This window comes from Eleutherodactylus coqui, chromosome 6 (genome assembly GCF_035609145.1).
Source record: "Eleutherodactylus coqui strain aEleCoq1 chromosome 6, aEleCoq1.hap1, whole genome shotgun sequence".
NCBI lineage: Eukaryota > Metazoa > Chordata > Amphibia > Anura > Eleutherodactylidae > Eleutherodactylus > Eleutherodactylus coqui.
Genome location: NC_089842.1, coordinates 171,524,548 through 171,537,112, shown reverse-complemented (window position 1 = coordinate 171,537,112; position 12,565 = coordinate 171,524,548). Strand labels below are relative to the sequence as shown.

The window sequence follows — 12,565 nt, the reverse complement described above, 5'->3', positions numbered from 1 at the left end:
GCTCTTGAGACGCAACTACAAAATTAGTTGAAATTCAATGATTAGACCATTTTAAAAAAACCTGCCCTGGTGGGCACGACAGGGTGGTAGGAAACCCGCCACTCAAGGGGTTAAATAACCCCAAATACTTCTGGGCTCAAATGTTTGTATGCATTTGGTTTAATGCAGAGGTGTCAAACTCCTTTCCGCCGAGGGGCACATCAGCCTTATGGTTGCCTTCCAAGGGCCGTTTGCAATTGTAAGACTGTATAAATGTAACAGCTCGATGCTAAAGAGGTGTTGAGGAATACTGTCCAAATAATGCCTCCCTTGGTGCCCTGCATAATAAGAGTCGATTGGGGGAAGGGGTAGGTGGATTGGGTCCGATGGTAGATAGCCCCCCCCCTCCCATTAGGTAGATGCCCCCAGTGGGTAGGGAAGTTCCTTATGTTGATAAACACCCGTACCTATAAAGCAGCAAAAGTGTTTACAAACCATATATGGCTTTAGAGGTAAGCGCCCCCAGGAAGCCTGCTGCAGCCAGTGTGTATGCTAAATTACAAAGTTATGGAGGTGCCTACTGTTCTCCCACGTACCCAATGCCTCTCAGGCTTACTAGCTGCTCCTTCCGCAGCTGGAGATTAATAGATAATGGCGCCGAACACGTTATCAGCACTGCGCTATGCTGTGGAAGCAAGACTGGGGCTTGCTGCGTCACAAAGAGGACGAGTGGATGCAGTGAAGGCTGTACACTCACTCTGCTGGGGCGCAGCAGGTAAAAAGCTGATTCAGGTCTTAACATGCAGAAGACCTCACGGGCCAGACAAAATGAGGTGGCGAGCCAAGTATTGGTCCGCGGGCCTTATGTTTGACAGGTTGTTTAATGGTTTGCACAGAGGCTCATATCTCGTACGGTTGGTTCATTAGATGGTGTCCTCTAGTGAACAAGTTCTATGTAAGTCCACTATTATAGGAGCTGTCTTCACAACCCCTCTTTATACTGAAGCCAGCCTGGCAATCAGATGATTGACATAATAGGGTACATGGACAGGGCTTGTGGTAATGAGCCAACCCCTTTAAGTGTTTTGGTGTTGGAAATTTGCTTTGGCACAAAAAAATTACTTTTTTTTCTCTTTTTTGATATTAAAAATCTCAACAGCATTCCTAAAAAGGCATGAGTTACTCAAGGCAATAAGACAGTTGCCAGTGTAATGATACCAGCACATGCATGGATCTGACAGAATTCACATCACTGAGCTATAACCCAAGTGCATAGAATTGATATCACGTTGTAAGTATTGGTGTTATGAGTCTCTGTGAAAACTCCCATCCAAAATAATGGCCTATACCGCAGTGATTGGAACATATCCTGAAGTGCTTTCTAGTTTACGTGCTAAACTGCACACCTAACGTAGAGAAAATGGGATAAACTGAATTTCTATTGATTAGACGTCCATTAGACTGAATGGATGTTGCTCAATAATTGAATTATATTTAATTTTTTTCCATTCCTCTCGCCAGATATAATAAGCGTGAAGAAGACTTTCCATCTCTGAGAGATTACAATGACTTTTTGGAAGAAATTGAGGAAATAGGTATGTCTGGGGAGGTTTGTGACTTTTCAATGTAATTGCAGTTTGAACTGTCATCAACCAAGCTGTACCTTTACAATTTATTGGAGGGGTTCTCCAGCTAGAACAATCACCATTCCAGAAGTAAAGACCTTTGATCAGTTTGTAATATTTATTTAGTGTTCGACAACCCCTACAATCAAAAACAGTGAAATTTAATCATACATATTGAACCCAAGTCCTCCAGAACAAGAGCTGCCTTTACTAAGGTTAAGGCTACACTGCAACTTTTTGTATGTCTACTGATTGCATAGAACTCAATGGATTACTTTGGATTGCACTTGTAGCTTAACCCTTTAATGCTAAAGGGTGTATATGTGTGGCCTCAGGCGGTTGGTTTGGTACGAAACTGGCCTGACGGCCATCCCAGCTGTCTTTGACAGCTGACACCCGCAACAACTGTGATCAGTTCACACTGTGAATGTGGCTGTAAACCCTTTAAATACAGCTATAAATGCCCTGATCAGAGTTCAGGGGTCCTTGAAAGGCCCTCCTGCAACAAGATCACGAGGTGCCATTTGGTTGTTATGGCAGACGAGGGCCTGTGGCCTGGTAAGATGGACCTGTGGCCTGCTTAAATAAAATGCTCTGGTGAGGAGTTAGAAAACTCCCCAAAAAACGGAACAGCAGCCCCAGAAAAATGTCAATGATAAATATGTAAGGACAGACTCACCTGCGGTTGGTTGGTCTTGTGTATATATACCTCAATGGATGGGGGAGAGTCCCTGTCCGGTACGGACATCCATTTTGGAGAGCTTCATCTATGGCCATCCGTCCGGAGTCAGCAGGGTTGAAATAATGTAAAAACCAAAAAAGGCAGAAGTCGCTCCAAGGCCAATCCTATGTACAGTAACCAATAACAAAATAAGAAAAAACAACGAAATCACTGCACTTCTGGATCCTGGTCGAACCTGGATCCAGAAGTGCAGTGATTACGTTGGTGATCCAGAGGTGCAATTTGGATAAACAATTATTGTTTTGGTTTATTTGGAAGTGCAGACCAATGATAACGATTACTTGTGGGAATAAAATAATAAAATGTAATATATAATGAAAAGTAAAGAAAATAGACAAAAAAAAATAAAAGAATGAGATAAAAACAAGGAATATGATGCAACGAGTTTTGGTGGTCTATAAAGCACTCCCTCCACTTTCTCAAACATTGAATGTAAGAGCCAGCACACCAAACTTGCACAGTAGCAGTAATCTTAGCCTGTGATGAGATGATGGGAAAATCAGCACGCCAATGCCACCGGAAGTGCTACACGGCCGAAAGTGGGCATACAGTTCAGCGGGAGAAAGTCTTGTTGGTGCGATCCAAAGGCTGGACATGTCCAGTGGCTAATACCAGTGATGCAATGATCTGTGAGATTTCACCCACCACTTTACACAATGCCTATCAATCAATCATAGCTAGTAAAGTGTGTCAGATCAACAGGCTTGCACAAAATCAGAAAAAGGGTAAAATAATAGTGAAAGCAGCTTGGAATAAGGCTTTTAAGTAGTAATATAAATAAAGAACATTAATCCTCAATTTTGGAAAAGTATTGGGGTCAGAAAAATGTAATATATAAGGGGTATCTATAGAATTAGGAATAAAAGCGGATATATTGACTTACATGAAAAATACTAGTATGGGAAATGGGGTACAGGATTTGTAACAGTGGTGATCTGGTGCTGGTAAAAGGGGTTAGATTGATTTACAATGGATAAAACAAAGTTAGAAACTAACAAAAACAAATCCTATAAATGTACAATAAAAACAATGAAAATACACAATAAAAATACAAAATATCAAAATACTTTATAAGATATAATTTTTATTTTTTTTAAATAATAGAAAAATTATAACATTGTAGATTAAAAAATATAATAAAAATGAGGTATCAGCAGGAGGCCCACAATCCAGGTTTTAATAGGTGTTTTCTAATGTCTCGTTGAGACCATGTAGAGCCAGGTATTCAGGGGAAAGATTCAGTAAATCTCCTTTCTTCTCAGTTTCTTGTATTCCCCGGAATCTGTTTTATCAGGGTAATACGCACATATGTGCGGTTATGGCATATTAGGAAATGTCTAGAGACACTGGGTTTATCATAGCAGTTTATAATATTTGATCTATGCTTGTTCACCCTTTCTCATAGAGGGTTTATGGTGCGGCCCACATATCTGAAATTACACAGATTTTCTAACAGATATATAACATAATACGACCCGCAATTTAAATGTTGCTGGATTTCAAAGGGGGCCTCCTCACCATTAATGGCATTCTCCCATGATAAATTTCTGTACCAAACTTAAATTTTTTTTCCTCTAATCCTCTACAGCCATTTTTTTATGGCATAGCCTTGTCAGAGGGGGCCAAGATGTTTTTGAGAGTCTTCCCACACTGGAAGATTGCTCTCTGTTTATTGGGTAGAACGTTTTTAAGGATATTGTCACCTTCCAGGATATTACAATGCCTATTAATGCTTATTAAATTAAAGGGGTTGTCCCGCGCCGAAACGGGTTTTTTTTTTTTTCCACCCCCCCCCCCCCTCCGTTCGGCGCGAGATAACCCCGATGCAGGGGTTAAAAAAGAACACCGCACAGCGCTTGCCTGAATCCCCGCGCTCCGGTGACTTCTTACTTACCGGTTGAAGATGGCCGCCGGGATCTTCTCCCTCCGTGGACCGCAGCTCTTCTGTGCGGTCCATTGCCGATTCCAGCCTCCTGATTGGCTGGAATCGGCACGTGACGGGGCGGAGCTACACGGAGCTACACGGAGCCCCATTGAGAAGAGAAGAAGACCCGGACTGCGCAAGCGCATCTAATTTGGCCATTAGACGGCGAAAATTAGACGGCAACCATGGAGACGAGGACGCCAGCAACGGAACAGGTAAGTGAATAACTTTTGATAACTTCTGTATGGCTCATAATTAATGCACAATGTACATTACAAAGTGCATTAATATGGCCATACAGAAGTGTATAGACCCACTTGCTTTCGCGGGACAACCCCTTTAAAGCTTTGGGGTACCGCAAGCTGCTTTAGAATTTTCCCCGCTGTCTTCTCCCTGCTCGGCTTTCAAATTCCCTGCCATCAGCGCTGTGTAAGTAAGCGTTGTGATTGGATCGTGTGCCGGCAAATGACAGCTAGCGCTAGATCATTCACAGCCAATCACAGCCTGACGGCAGGGGATGACAGAGCTGAGCAGAGAGGGCGGCGGGCGATGACAGCGGGGAGAATTCCAGCAGCTTGCCGCACTGCCGCCAGAGACACAAAAATTGAAGCAGCTTTCAGTACCGCCGCCGGGGACACAGACCCTGGCTGGGAGGTGAGTATGGAGGTTTTTTGTTTGTTTCTTTTTAACACTTCCCTGACTCAAGTATAAGCCGAGGGGGGCTTTTTCAGCATAAAAAAATGTGCTGAAACACTCTGCTTATACTTGAGTATATACGGTATATAATATTTATGTATGATCTATATCACACTATGCAGAAGAGAGCTCTGATGTCGGATGTCTCTTTTGCCTAGTGTAATATACATGTATATTATGTCATATAAATAGTGTAATATATTAACCCGCATTTAATTTTCAAAAAATTGTTAATAAAATAATCATTACAACTCAGTTTTTGGCCTCATGTACACTGGCAAATCGGATTCTGCATGCGGTAGCCCGCAGTGGAATCCGACACTGCCCGTGGCCCTGGACACTGCAGGACCTTCACTTACCCATCTTCTGCAGGTCTTCTCTTTACTTCACTGCGAATGTGTGCGGAAGCACTGGCCGGTGTGCCGCCACACATGCGCAGGGCAGTTACTTTTGAAACTCCTGCTTTCTCGCGGAATCTGCAGCCCATCCGCAATTGAATGGAAGCCGTCCGTGCAGGATCTGCAGTGAAATGGAGCATGCTGCGATTTTGTTTTTTATTTTTCCCTCCGGACCAAAGGGTCTGCAAATCAAATCTGCATTCTTTATTTCACTTGCGGACGCCCATGTAAGCCTATGGACAGCTTGATTTGCGGATCAAATCCGCCCCTGGACATTGCGCCTTTGTTGAGTACTTCCAAGGAATCCACAATGCACTTTCCCACCGCTGGTGAGTGTGCGGATGGCAGGGAAATCGGACTGGAAAAGGTTACGTCCGTTTTCACAATGTTTTGCATTTACATTTGTAGTTAGTTTTTTTGCTTGCATGACTCATTTGCATTTAGTTTGAACATATTTCAAGTCTGCAATACATTGAATTCGGACTAATAGTATATTCACTGCTAAATAATACATAGATGAACACAAGGATACATAAGACATTCTAATTTGTGCACGGTTCATTGCTCTGCACTGTAAACATGTACTGTAGCCTATCCTTCTATTACAGATATTGGTACTTAGATTTCCCAAGTCTCTTCCTGGATGATGTGTTTCTATAGTCATGTGTTAAACCTGCGGTCTGCAAGTTATAGTATTAGGATAAGAGGGAATCTGCTTTTATTTTAAGACCATGCAGCTAAGGGTATAATTAGATGCTCTGGATTGGTTGCAAATCTCTGCTGCCGATTCTGCACTGAAACTCCATGACAAATTGCAGCACAGTGTAAATATAATTGGGTTTTATAAAACCTTGTTTACTCACAGCTAAAAAATGAAATCCATCACAAAATCTGCATGTAACAAAGTTACTGTGACATCTGTCCGAATATATCTTAAGCTCTACACCCAATAGACTTCTCTCTAGCAACACGGACCAGAGAAAACTGTCAATCAATGCTGGGTAGTGGAAGTTACCAAGTTCATGAATAAACCCCAAGCTTGCTTTCTGTAGTTAGATGTACTTTTTTCTTTTTTCTGACCTAACAAGGCAATTTTAATTCCGCTTTTGAGATACAAACCTTAATATTAGAGACCATCAACCAGTCATGTACATAAGCTTGTATTCCCCCCCTCCTCCATCATCACCCATAGATATCTGGTTGATGACCTAAAATACAAAGTTTGCTTTATCACCATATTATTTGTTTCTGTTGAAGCTGAAACATAAAATCAAAAAAAGCTGCAAAAATAAACTTAAAGGGGCTGTCCAGCTGATTTTAGATTTTTCTGTAATTTCAGATTGGTATAAAATAAGTCCTACTTGCTTTACTGATACCTTAGTGGTCCTGGTTCTACCATTCAGGAGCTCCTCCTTCCAATCTCTGCTTCCTGGTCCCTCTCGTCATGGACATGTGGCTGCTGCAGCGGTCACAAAGTATAGACTGGTGAGGTGCATCGGAACAGTGGGAATCGTTAGAATGACTTATTTTATACCATTCTTGACCTTTTTTAAAAATATTCTTTAAATTGGCTGGACTGTCCCTTTAAACTATAACTACGGTAATACTAAGGCTGTAGTATACGGTAGTAGAAAAGTTTTTTTTGTTTTTTTTCTGCAACAACTATTAGTTTACCTATGCAACAGAAATTCCCCTTTTGCTTCGAGAGCAATTCTTTAGTATATTTTAAAGATGAAGGTTTGGGAAGCTGTATATGCACTCTAGTGTGTATATTTATCCGTGATATACATTCATATACACTGCATATCACAGTTTAATTTTGATAAATTATTGTACAGGGTTTTTTAAGCGAAAAGAGTTTGCAGTTCTTATGAATGTAGGAAATTGAAACCTTGTAATATTAGTAGAGATTTATTACACAGTTTCTCTAGTTTACTATATTATACCTTCAATTGCCACTTTACTAAAGACACCTAGTAGTGCTTTGCACGTTTTAGGCCTTCAGAACCACAGCAATGCGTTGTGGCATAGATTAGGCTTTGAAATAGTCCTGCAGGAATATTGGCCCATGCGGACAGCATAGCTTCTTGCAGTTGCTGCAAATTAGATGAGGGTTCTGAACAGCTGAAGGGAAGGGTTCATCGATTCATGCTACACCAAATTCTGGCCAGCATGGTGCAACAGAAATCTGGATTCATCTGACCAGGCGATGGTTTTCCACTATTCAGTGATCCAATTTCTGAAGCTCACCTTTCTGTTTCTCTCAGACAACAATGGCACTAAAACCGATTATCTGCTGTTACACCCCTTATGTGCTAAAGAACGAGTTGTGCATTTGGACATAATAGTGCACCAGCATTGTTTGGCTGCAATTTGCTTGATTGTGCACCGCTTGTTTATTAGAACAATTCTTTACTTCCTCCTCTGACCCCTTTAGTCAATGAGTTGTTTACATCCACAGGAACCCCTTTGTTTGGATGTTATTACTCGATCACACCACTTTATGTATACTCTAAACAAGGAAACCCCACAAGGTTGGCAGTTTTTAGAACACGGACCTCGGCTCATCTAGCATCAATGACCAGGCCTCTTGGGCGTTGCTCAGTTCACTCAATGTTCCTACTCTAATGTGGATTCACACTGAAATTAATTTACGGAAAACGTGCTCACTTGGTCTTATGTGCACTGCGGGGTCACGTGTCTAATTTATCTACAGAGAGGCTTCAATCATGAACGCTTAGGTGCCTCTAATCAAGTGGCCATTGAGTGTGTGTTAAATGCTGTGTTCTTCTGGAAGTCTAACATCCCGTAAAGCTTGTGAATTGTTGAGCTTCCACCACTTTCTTCTATTAATACAGCACATTTGATGTTTACTCAGAAACAGAAATGTTTGGGTTTTTATTTTCTAGTTTTCTCTTTCATGTGGTTAAACATTTTCTTCTCGTTTTTTTCCCCTCTTGGACAGTATTTAATCTGACCAACAATGTGGATTTGGAGGACACAAAAAGAAAAATGGACAACTACCAAAAACAAAACAAGGACACAATTCAGCGAAACAAGATAAAACTGGTTAGTGCTGTACCACACACATCTGGGAGCAGAACAGTATTTTATGTCTATTATGGACCAAGTTCAGGATCTGAGTATAAGGAGTGCGGATTGCTCAAAATGCTGTATACAATGTAATAGACTGCAGTAGACGGAGGTGAATAGTAGTCTTAGAATTTAGTATGCAAGATACAGCCAGAAGAGTTACCCTTCATTCCTTTTTTTTGCGAAGGTAAGTTTTTATATCTAGTAGTGGCAAGTCAAAACTAAGTGGGTTTAAAGGGGTTTCTCAACTCCTCTGGTCTCTTCTGATCAAATGAGTGTAAAGAACTTGTCCAGAATATATACCCTTGTAGGATACAGTTGGACATAGATGTAAAGATATTCTTTCTCATGTGATATGAGTTTCAAGATCTCCATCACTCGCAGACAAAAATGGCTACAGCGAAAGTGTTCTTCTGCATTTTTAAATGAAGACCTGCTGACAATCCACTACTCACTGTGGGTCCTGCAGCTAAAAGCCTTGGAGATCAGGGGAAACTGCAGGCTTCCCACACATTTCTTCTGCAAGATTATTGTGTAGCTGCATGGCACCCATTCAGGTGTAGGGCTCTTTCAAACAAGCATATATCGGCCGGGCTTTTACGGTCGGCTGATAAACGCTGCCCATCTGATGCATTGGTTTACAGTGCATGAGTTCAGATGGGCGTATTCCCGCTGCGTAAAAGCTCCCGGCCGGCCAAGATACGATGCGCATCCCAGTTGGGAGTTTTTACGCCCATGTGAAAGAGCCCGAAGGCTCACACTGAGTCCTCCAGACCTATTTTGTTGCTGCTCTCTGCTTTGGCTAATGGGACTTGATTGGGATTGTATATTCAGGACAATCTCTGATAGGACAGATGGAAAGAGGTTGTAATGGGAGCACCCATCAAATGCACTCAACTGTTAGTTTCAGGCTTTAGTTGGGATTCCCACTTTCCATCTGATTGACGTGTCATTAAATGATACTAAGATCATTCCCGTAGTTCATAATAGTGAAGAAAGCTATATATTTTTTTTTTTTTATTAAAAAGAAAGTTAATATAAAGTTTACATTTATGATTATTTCATAATTAAATAAAACTCTTAAAATTAACGTTGTTTACCACCAGGGAGGCCATCAATATATATCTGATCAGTGGGGATCTGCAACTCCAGCCCCCCACCAATCAGCAGAAGGGGCTGCTGCGTGAGTGCTCTGGCCTTTTCAGTATTTACATCTGAGTACGATCCTGTCAGGGCTTGGTCATCTTTTTATATTATAGTGTCCGTTCTGAGTACTTCAAGCTCTTCCATTCATTTAAATGAAACAAGCCTGCAGTACCTAAAGCGACCACTAAAGAAAAAAAGACAGTGTTTTGAGCGCTGGCAGGATTGTGCTCAGATATAAACATTGAAGAGGCAGCACCATGGTGTCCTCAATCAGCTGATTGGCAGGTGTCTGGGGCTGCGTACCCCTCCGATCAGAGATTGATGGCCTATCCAAGATAACCATTTTAAATGTTTTTAGAGGAAGGGAGAAAAATTTGTGGTTATGAATGTGATGACTTTCTTCTTTTTAGCCCTCATGAGCCTTTCTTTAGTTGTAGCTGCAGACAACTTCCATATACTGTATTTTAGCAATGGCCTGGACTTCATTATTTTAGAAACTTTATACAGTACATGTCATTACAGAGGTACTAGCTGTCCAGATGATGAAGGAACACTTATTACTAGTCTTGTAAAATGTCATTTGACTAGGTCTCTATGTTGTTCCCTCTAGACCAGGGAGCAGGAGGAATTGGAGGAAGCGCTGGAAATGGAGAGACATGAAAATGAGCAGCGGAAGATCCTTCTGCAGAAGGAAGAGCAGCTTCAGCAGCTGATGAAAAGGAAGAATAAGCAGGAACTGTTGGATAAGCTGGTAAACAACACACTTTCACCTCTTTATTTCATGTTTGACACAATTCCAGAGTTATCTAACTATAGTAACAGCAGTGCTTGAATGTTTTTATGAAAAATATCTGACTGATTTTTGGCTGTCATGTGACTTCATATGTACTGCCAAGTAACAACAATCAGTGGTGTGGGACACCGCAGGGAGCCATGAGAAGGGAGTATATGCCAGGTAGTTATTTTACTGCATGGGGGACAAAAAAACTACACTGACAACCCCTTTAAACAAAAACACAAGATAACACATTTGGAGTCCACCAAATATCATAGACTTCCCAAACACATGAAAGAGGGTGCTCTGGTCAGATAACCCTAAAACGGAACTTTGGAAAACGCTATGTGTGGTGCAAACCCAACACTTCCCATCACCCCAAGATCACCCTTCTCACAGTGAAGCACGATGGTGGCAGCATCATGCTATCGGGAGGCTTGTCACCAGCAAGGACTAGAAAACTGGTCACAATTGAAGGAAAGATGGGTGGCATGAAATACAGGGCAGTTACTGAGGAAAACCTGTTTGTCTGCTAGAGATTTGAGTCTGGGCTGGAGGTTCACCATTCAGCAGGACAATGACCCAAAACATACTGCTAAAGCGACACTTGAAGGGTCTAAGGGGACACCAATGCAACCCATCCTACTTGAAGGACTTGGAGCAGTTTTGCCTGGAGGGAGCATACATATGCACATCGAAGTTCTCAGTTTTTTGTCTTCATTTTTTGTGTTTTTATAATAAAAATGATTTACACCTTCAAAGTGTTAAGCATGTTGTGTAAATAAAATGGTACAAACCTCCCCAAAATCTATTTTAGTTCCAGGTTGTAATGCGACAAAGCGGGAAACTCCAAGAGGGATGAATACTATATGAATGTTATTTGGAGGGAACTCCTTCTACTTAGGCCGGCTGCACACGACCATCCGAACGGAATCCGCGCAAAAATAGTGCTGCGGTTTTTTTTGGGTTTTTTTTGTATTCCTCCCGCTAACGGAAAATCGCAGTCTCTGTCTGCTCTGTCACATGCAGATGCTCTATTAGTTTGAACTGGTGTGGAATGCTGCTGATCGTCCGCGCGGGAGACTTTCGCAGATTCCGCAATTAAAACCCAGTCGTGTGCAGCTGGCCTTTGTGCGAAAAACTGCTGCAAAAAGATAATCGGCTTCAGCAGGCCCTGTACAATACTATAATTTCCTTACAAAAATGTTGATGTGCTGACAAGATTTCCAAGCAACAATATTTGATCGCCAGCGTATCCCCCAGCCAATGATGTAATGGAGGACCAGTTATTCCCATCTCTCCATAGGGAAGATGTCTCCACCTTCTCTCAGTTTCTGATGACCAGCATACAAGGTGTCTTGGTCCCCTTTTCATTATCTAATATTATGGTGCAGAAACTCAGTATACAGGTTGTTATTAAGGTAGACTATGTTTTGAATTGCAATTATATCAGCTGAGACATATATTTAGAAGCGTAAATACGTGGAAATCGGAGAATGCAGTGTACTTTAGCTGTTCTGGTCAATCATGGCATTCCTTTTTGCTTTTAATTGATTTTGAGGTGCATTAGCTGCTGAGCAGTCAGATCATTTGTTTACACAATTAAAAATAGTACTCAGGTAGTCGCTGCTCTTCGTGGCTTTCCCCATTTTACAATTACCCGTTCCACTGGGCTCCACTCTACCATATAAAAAGCTTTTGTGTATTATTGAATTCCTACAATGGAGATCTTGTGACATTATCTCTCCCGTCGTCCTTGCTTCGGTGGTCCTGAAATCTACACCACTGAAACCAATAAAAATGGACTCCCTTGACCAAACTCTTTCTATGCTTGGCGACTGCCAGGCTTCTGACGGAGCATATGCTGTATTGTGTTATCCAGTGAATGCTAAAGCAGAAGTGTTACTGTGTTACCTGTATGGATAAAGTAGTGCACATAAAAAGGAAGCAGCTAGTGCCTATACAAATGTCAGCTAAAGTTCTGCCAATACGGATGTAGCACTTGCAGAAGTGCCCACACAAACGTAGTAAAAGTCCCAGTAGCAATAGTTGCAATATTCTAATACATCACTTATATAAACATATCATGTGGCTCTAATAAAGCAACACAAGTAATGATCTGTGAAATAGGGTATGCAGTGAAATTCAGTTTCTGTGGTTTTTAGGACAGGCAGTGCTTGTTGACAT

At 41.6% G+C, this 12,565-nt stretch overlaps 1 protein-coding gene across 1 annotated transcript in view; it reads left to right on the top strand.

The window, feature by feature from the left end:
- MNAT1 (MNAT1 component of CDK activating kinase) overlaps positions 1-12,565 on the top strand; it is a 156,118-nt gene that overhangs the window by 18,896 nt on the left and 124,657 nt on the right. Inside the window, exons 3-5 of the mRNA XM_066608206.1 lie at positions 1,501-1,574; positions 8,330-8,433; positions 10,214-10,354. Of these exons, the coding sequence (XP_066464303.1) occupies positions 1,501-1,574; positions 8,330-8,433; positions 10,214-10,354 (319 nt within the window). The remainder of the gene's footprint in view (positions 1-1,500; positions 1,575-8,329; positions 8,434-10,213; positions 10,355-12,565) is intronic.